The sequence below is a fragment of the Cyclospora cayetanensis genome, unplaced genomic scaffold (assembly GCF_002999335.1).
Source record: "Cyclospora cayetanensis isolate NF1_C8 unplaced genomic scaffold, CcayRef3 CcayRef3_contig_421, whole genome shotgun sequence".
Lineage (NCBI taxonomy): Eukaryota > Apicomplexa > Conoidasida > Eucoccidiorida > Eimeriidae > Cyclospora > Cyclospora cayetanensis.
The window spans coordinates 1-7,652 of NW_020312394.1; the positions used below are offsets into that span (position 1 = coordinate 1).

At 47.4% G+C, this 7,652-nt stretch overlaps 1 protein-coding gene across 1 annotated transcript; it reads right to left on the reverse strand.

The window, feature by feature from the left end:
- Positions 1 to 61: 61 nt before the first annotated feature.
- Positions 62 to 5,301, reverse strand: LOC34623721 (protein bem46; the record flags this gene model as incomplete). The annotated part of the gene is made up of 11 exons (XM_026334455.1): positions 5,226 to 5,301; positions 4,988 to 5,032; positions 4,701 to 4,763; positions 4,380 to 4,502; positions 3,680 to 3,758; positions 3,149 to 3,320; positions 2,754 to 2,858; positions 2,196 to 2,309; positions 1,677 to 1,933; positions 429 to 681; positions 62 to 319 (listed from the first exon to the last, which is right to left on the reverse strand). Coding segments are annotated over exons 1-11 (1,545 nt in total), but the record flags the coding sequence as incomplete, so codon positions are not given.
- Between the last annotated feature and the right edge of the window lie 2,351 nt (positions 5,302 to 7,652).

Genomic DNA, 7,652 nt, shown 5'->3' on the forward strand with positions numbered 1-7,652 from the left:
CATGTAGAAGTTACTGTGTGGCGCGCAGATGCACTGCTGTGGTAGTGTGCTCTATAATTACCTTTACACATTTTACTTGTCTGCTGTGGAAGGAGGCCCACACCTTTGAGCGTTCCGACGAGAGCGAGGCATCGCAACGCCACGGTGGTGTGACTTTGGTCCCATTTTCGCCATTAAGCAGTTCGTGTCCCTGTCTTCCTACATTCCAGTGATCTGTGTATGCCTCTGCCCACTTTGCCTTCTCAAGCGCACTAAGTGTTTGCGTTTGTACCTTCAGGGAGGATGAAGGTGGGGCGGAAACATTTTCGTTCGCATTCGGCTGTTCAACCAGTAATTAATATTGACATACACGTATGAAACATGAGAGCATGCGTTCAGGAATAATGTGAAAGATGTAGTTGGGAAAAATGCGCATACATGCGCTTCACCACACTAGTGTTATCTATATGAGAGCCAATTTGACGATGGTTCTCTTCAGATATTTTAATTGTTGCAGAGCAGTTTTTGCTCAATGCACGACTCGATGTTGCCTCCGCGTACGCTAGTGATATATGCAGATAACTGCCAATATTTGGAGTGCTTGGAGGGGTTAAAAGGTGCGCCTTTGCGGTCACTTTCTCCCTACGTTGACCCTCCCTGTCACTGGTAGAGGAAGGAGATGTTTCGGTGGGATACATTGAGCTACGTTTCCCTATTTGTATTAGGTCAGGAGTTCATTATTATCCGTTGAAGACCTTTGATGGTGCGCCGCGACCAGGTAGAGGTTTATTGCAATATCTTGTGGTCCCCGGTTTTCCGTCGAACCGACCCTTGCCAGAGCGGTGAGCAATCCCGCTAAGATGTAAAAGGTGCACCATCGAAAGAGCCTATCGATCTGTGGAAATGTTATGCAGCAGTGGATTGAACTCTGCTAGTACTACATCACACCCCCTAAGCCGTACAACTCCCTGCCGATGAAACCTTTGGCAGCCTCATAATCCTCAAGTGTTACCTGCTAATGTTGATCCCACCATGTACGCTATACACATTGAGGCGCCTTTCAAACTCATGATAAAGCATTCCCAGCTCCCACTTGTCCCCTTGAGAGTCACTCCTTGATACGCAATTACCGAGGGGCAACGCTTCGACATTTCTGGATTCGAAGATACGTCCTAACAGCTTCACGCCGCGACTCTGCATTTGGCAGGACGCGGGATCCACTAGAGCAAAAAATTTGAGTTTCGCTCTGTTTTAGCAGATTCTCTTGTGGTGCGTGAAGCAGGTTAAATAGCAGCCATTCCTTATTCAGTGACAAACGAGCGTCAAGGTCGCTGAGTCGAGCCGCCACAGTGCTGCTGCAGCACACGCTTTGCAGGTGCAGTCCTGTTGATTCGTGGTTAGGGTGCAGGGCCAAGCAGGGATGGTCAAGGGATGAGACAAGTGACGCATTCGAGCGGAAGCCTTGTTCTCCCAGGATACGTAATGCAGGAACAGGGCTCACGTGCCCCCATTACTACTATGTTGGAACATATTCCTTTCGAATCACCAGTATATTGATGAAGAAAAGATATAGAAAATAGGGCCTAGGTGAGGTACACGACGACGCAAGAGCAAGACGCTTTACGAGCAAAGTCTCAGCCGCTAAGCACACATTCGGAAAAGCATATTCTCATTTTCATCACATTGTGCAATAGAACTATTCGAGGCTCTTAACATCCTGTTCTACAGTACAGGTCTTCAACTGTCTTCGAGAGACATTTGTTGATGCGTCACTAATCGTGGAGAGAGAACAAGATTGGCGATTGCTTTCGCCAGATGATACGGCTGCTTCAGCTAGCGCCGCCTCCACAAACGTACGCAGCTTGCTGTAGTAGCTCTGACCTCCAACCTCCCAAGTGTCATTATGACCACCATTTTCAACATCTTCTCGCAGCTTCAGGCGTGCACCACATGCCTGAGACAACATAACAACAGACAACCCCATTAGCGCCGTGGGCCAACAGTGCAAACACACCGCTACTATATGTAGACCTGGCAACAGGGGAACCCGATGCAGGAAGGAATCCTGTGTCAAGAGAAAGCAATCGAGGCAAGAATTGGGGCAATCTACTCGAAATCATGCAAAATCGCAGTTCGTTCGATCAACACTCAAACTGCACTGTCTGCTGTCCATCGTACTGCCCCACCAAGTGGGTGGAATGTGTGTAGCTCCTTACGCTAAATAACAAATCCATATGAGAGGGAGGGACGAGTTTGTCTTGACGCCCCGAAATAAACAAGACCGGCAGTGTCAGGCTGCGAATTTTCTCTTCGTTCAACATATACATACGCTACAGCCAACCCAACCGCATCACATATCACACTGTTCAAACATACTAAGAAATGCAAGTGCGCATCTCCTCGAATTAACTAGCTGCGATTACTGTTTGCAAACGTTAGAACCAGGAACTTTAAACGAGATAGCATGTGCTGGCTTGAGGTGGGTCAAAGCCAATGCAGCACATAAGTACATTAATATTCGAAATAGACTTTTTCTACAGTTCAGCTTTATAGGCACGCCCCACAATCCACAATATCTGGTCCTAATGAATTGCATCTGTCATCGGTTTGACGCCCAGCTGCAACTGCTTTTTGCCCTCCTCATTCAAGCGAATACGCCACTTTATTACGAGGATGGACAGATCTCCTAGGCGCTTCTCCTGGTCATAGAAGCTCATGGCAACTGCTTTATCATGGCCTACTAAAAAAAAAAAAGGATTCACCGTTGTGCCCACCTGCACGGCTTTTACCAGCAGATTGAATGGACTCAGGAAGGGAAAGACTATGTACAACATTTCCAACAGAGAGGTGAAGGCGTTTTCAACAACCACTCCCCGCAACTGAAGAGTAACAGCCACAAAAACATATTCAACATAGCTGCTGACGAAAATGCAAGAATGGAAAGGACCAGCCTTATCGGCCAGTGAGGTTGCTTCCTGTCGTGTACACACAGAAATACGGGCATGAATCTAGGCAAAAATTCTTGCTACAGCAAGGTACTTTCATTTTGATCCTGCCGAAGCCTGCAGTGTTTGCTTATCTAGCCGGAAATCCAGTGTGAGAATTTATGAAGTCCTAAACAGGGGCTTCGAGGTATGGTTTGGCTTTCCGAATCACTTTTAAACCTCACCTCATCACCCCTTCGTCTTGCGAGTTCGATGGCCACAGCTCCCCCGATACTTCTCCCAAATACGAAAATATCTTTCCTGTTGACAGTTGTCTCTTCTAAGATAAAATCAAGTGCTGCCTCGGCGTCGGTGTACACTCCCTCCTCCGTGGGAGAACCTTCACTGTAGCCGTAGCTGGATTACAAAGCCGCACGGGAATCAGAATGTTTGAAGACGATACCAGCAGCGTATAAAGCTCATTTCATATACATATATAATAAGGGTAAAAATTGCTAATGGGTTCGATTCATGTTGAGAAGCTGTGATTGGGGACTGAGGAAAGATGGGATTTTCTGCTAGTGCACATGCTCAACTTGGCTAAGCCGTATTCTGATCAGTACATCGTGCGACGTTCAAGGCACCTTAAATTAATGTGCCGTTGGTTCTATTCTCGAAGCAGCAGCAGAACACGGTTATCTATCTCATTCTGGTTTTGACTTTTACTTTTTTCTTATTAACCGTTTGTGCTCAATTGTGATTTACTTATACCATACCCCCTATAGGACACAATGAGAATATTTACTCCGACCGCGCGAAACATCAACTCTAGGTTTGGCAGGCGAAATCCAATATCTGAACCAAAAAGTGTACATACAAGTGAAACGGCACGCACAGCATGAATGGGCAAATTTTTGAGCATCGATGCGAAGATGAAACATAACAAATGCAACAATCAACGATGTAGGGAAATATCCTAAGAGTTTTTGCAAAATGAGCTCTTGTTCGCCACAAGAAATTGCTGGCTATCATTTTCATTTTGCATCTCGTCATTCCTCCTAATCAGTGTTGCAACGTTCCCCTCCATAAACATGAATCCCTTCCTGCTTAATATTATTCTGCTTCAATTATTAGCTTTTCTCTACTTGCTGCATTCTTCTTCTCCTTCGCTGCCTCTAGCGTACTGTCTACCTAGTCCCCCCAAAGCTTCTTCGCTCCCATTACCCCGCATCACGCAATACTCTCTCAAGAATACGTCTCACAACGTAACCCGCCAAGTCAAATTTACCAGGCTGAAGAACAAAATGCATTATGCAGCTACTTGCTGCTGCAGTATACGAGCAGAAAAACAAAAACGCCTCATAGATCTATTTCTCATCCACTGAAGCCCATAATCCAGAAAACGAACATATAATCGGAGGGCATATAAAAGCTACCAAAGGGCTCTATGTCCGCTACTCCGCAGAAGAGACTTACTACCAGCATTCCCGTGGAAATACAGAAACGTCGGGACGTGCTTTGCGTTGGGTTGCCGCAGTATCCAGCCGTGGAGAGTTATCCCGTCTCTCGTTCGGATGTACACATCTTCATATGGCAAATCTGCGAACGGTAGAATCGTGACATTCATCAAGATTTTACACGAAATACCCTTCCCTTCCGAATTCTTGGTGCTTTTCCTTCCACTGGTCAACATGGAATGGCATACAAACACATTGGCTAAGAAGCCGAGGCCGGCTGTGTACGTGCATACCTGAGCCACTCAAGACAACGGAATACACGAGGTGATAAAATGCTCACTTCTCTCGCCAGGATGATGCAAGCCCTTTGGGTTCTTATCAGGCGTCTCGTATCCCTTTGGAACTACACAAAAAAAGCCAAGCAGGGATCGATTCCCCCAAACCTGAGTTTCTAGCCCTCGATCCGCGACCACACCTATAAGGATTTGCTGATACACCGTTTTCTTCTACTAGTGCTACTCTAGCTGCCACTGCCACAGCTGCTGGAAGTTCTACTGCTGCCATTTTTCGTCCGGCTTGTCGACGCCCCCATGCCCCCTTCGGATCATAGTTTTGTGCCTTTATTACCACCCGGATAGAAGACAAGTTTCTCTTGGAAAAACCACAGTATGCCTGCATCCGCAGAAAAAAGTAGCGGCAACACCAACCACCGCAGAGCTGAATGTGTCATCGACAAGCTGCACATTCCATGCTGCAATCCCTGAGGATCGCAGCTATGACTCGCCGTCCCGCTGCTGAGCCACGATAAGGTGCAAAACCATGCCACTTGCCTAGTCCTGAGTCAGCAGACACTGAAGCAACTCACCGACGACTGCGGAAAGAATAAAGCCGCCAACCCACGCCACGCGGGTGAGGATGGCGGCCAGGCCCCACAAGGACATCTGGAAATTTAGTGCAAAAGGTTGCCTCTCTTGGGCAAAATAGTTCTTGCATAACGGCCTTGCGTTCTCTGCAAGTCTTATTCTCGCTCGTGCTCGACTGCTGGAACCACTATATACGGTATTGGCCCCTGCAAAGAACGATACGTTTCTGGTATTAATACCTGATGCGATCGCCCGTGCTGAAACTTTAGAGAGTGGTGGACGGGGGCAAATGTTGCGGGGAACGCAATGGAAGTTTCTGTAGAGCAGGTTACACGCAAGAGGGTGTTACAGACGCCCTGAGAATGAGGGACCCTGATGAAGAAAGCAAAGCACCATCCCTTGTCTTCTGTTAAATACTCAAGTGCAACTTTAACGCTGAAGCGAATCTTCAGGTCCAAGAAAACAAGGAGCTGACTGGCGCAAACATCCCGTGCGCCGTCTGCCCTGGTGCCCTTTGGCCGTACGAGGCAACAAACTCCCCGCAGGAGTGCAGTAGCCGATAACGCAAGCTGCACATGAGTTGTTCAGAATTGTGCTGTGCATTACTCACGGAGGAGCAGACGGGGGGAGAGCTTTCTCAAGTCTCGGCCCACCTGCATTGACTTTGCAGCCGGTGCATGCTTTACAGGCCAGCCCCATCGATACAAAACAAAAGAAATGTAGTTATCGCACCTATTACTCTGCTCTTTTGCGGGGAATATAGCTTGCAGTATCTATGTGGGCTAATTTAATGGCAGGGTATGCTGGGAACCAGTCTCAACGTTCGCCCAAGCAGACAGGAGCCGATTGTCCTATATGCCTTCTCCCTTCTACTCAAGAGAACGGACAAAATGCGATAAACAGCTCTTAATTCAGAAGCAAACAACATGGAATGCAGCTGGTGCGGAGACAATCGAGATGCAAGTCGGTAGTATATTGATAGAACCTACAACTGAAGACAAGAACAAATATTTATGGAGCGAACCAAGCTATATTTGGGCTCGCTCTATTATAGGTGTTCGATTTAATTGAGAATCAGTGTTCCATCTGGCCCTTCGGATCTAATGCTTTGCAAAACCGCGCTAGATAGATACAGCAAGGCGCGATACTGTGTCTCTGTGCTCCAGAAGCGATGTGTAACTAGCTGAAAGCTCTCTGAAAACAGCCACGCCCACCCTAGCTGTAGCTCTCTCCTCAGCTCGCAAACTCTGATAGTAGCGACCAGGTACACGCGGGGGTTCTCTTGGGAAGCCCCAAAAACCTAAGTGGGAACGTTACAGCTGATAGCACCGCCAAATTAGACGTCGCAGTTTACCCTTATCTACTCTATGTAGATGCAGTGAGATGTTTTCCTGCAAAGGTTGTGTGGTTTCCATGTTTATGTACCAAGCCTAAAAGTACCGTTTTGCAAGAGAAGCGGACGGTAGCGCAAAAACTGTTGCGGTGACGGAGGGCGGCTTCCAAAAGGATGTGAACGCAGTAGCTCTACAGCGAGTGTATGAGGCACGATATGTCAGGCGATAGAATGTTGTAGATGCGCACATAGGCCTTATGCCTACCTGAAAAGTGTCTCGCTAGTAAGGCTCGACAAATACTCGCAGATTTCATCAGTCCTCTGAAGATGCTTTCTTTGATGCTCAATTTAAGGCCTCCGAAGAAGCGTTCTCACGTTAGGGTAAATATGCACCAGGTTGAACATTTGAAGTTTCTATTCTAAACGATCTTACCCTATGCCTTGCCGGCGACCTCTAGGCCTCCGACATCAGCGGAAACGGCCAGCAAGGGTGCGCCTTGCTGCACCATCCAAGCACCTCGAACATTCCGAGCTGGGGCATACCATCTAACGCACACGAAGACAAATTGTGCCTTTCCATATGGGGCAAACGCTATTTTGCTATTAATGAGACGCATGAACACCAAAGCGATAGTGGTAGAATTTTGACCTTTTCTTGATAATATCTGACCAGTCTACTAGAGAGTCCCTGTTTTAGCTTGCCGCGCTACAGCTTCCCCCAGATTTTAGACGTGCACAGTAATTTTCTGCAGCTGTCCTAGATCAATTACGGGGAGAACAGCGGAATGCGAGCAAAAGAGTTGCCGCTCTTCCGGCATTCCCAAGGAAGGCAGAAACGCAAACACTCATGCGCGTGAGAAGGGGAAGTAGGCGCTTGCTCGTACATACAGATATAAGCAAAACGATAAACACTAGCTACTAAATAATACGCAAGAAACTAAATGAACTTGATCGCGCCTTAGCGATGCCTCGCTCTCGTCGGAACGCTCAAAGGTGTGGGCCTCCTTCCACAGCAGACAAGTAAAATGTGTAAAGGTAATTATAGAGCACACTACCACAGCAGTGCATCTGCGCGCCACATAGTAACTTCTACATT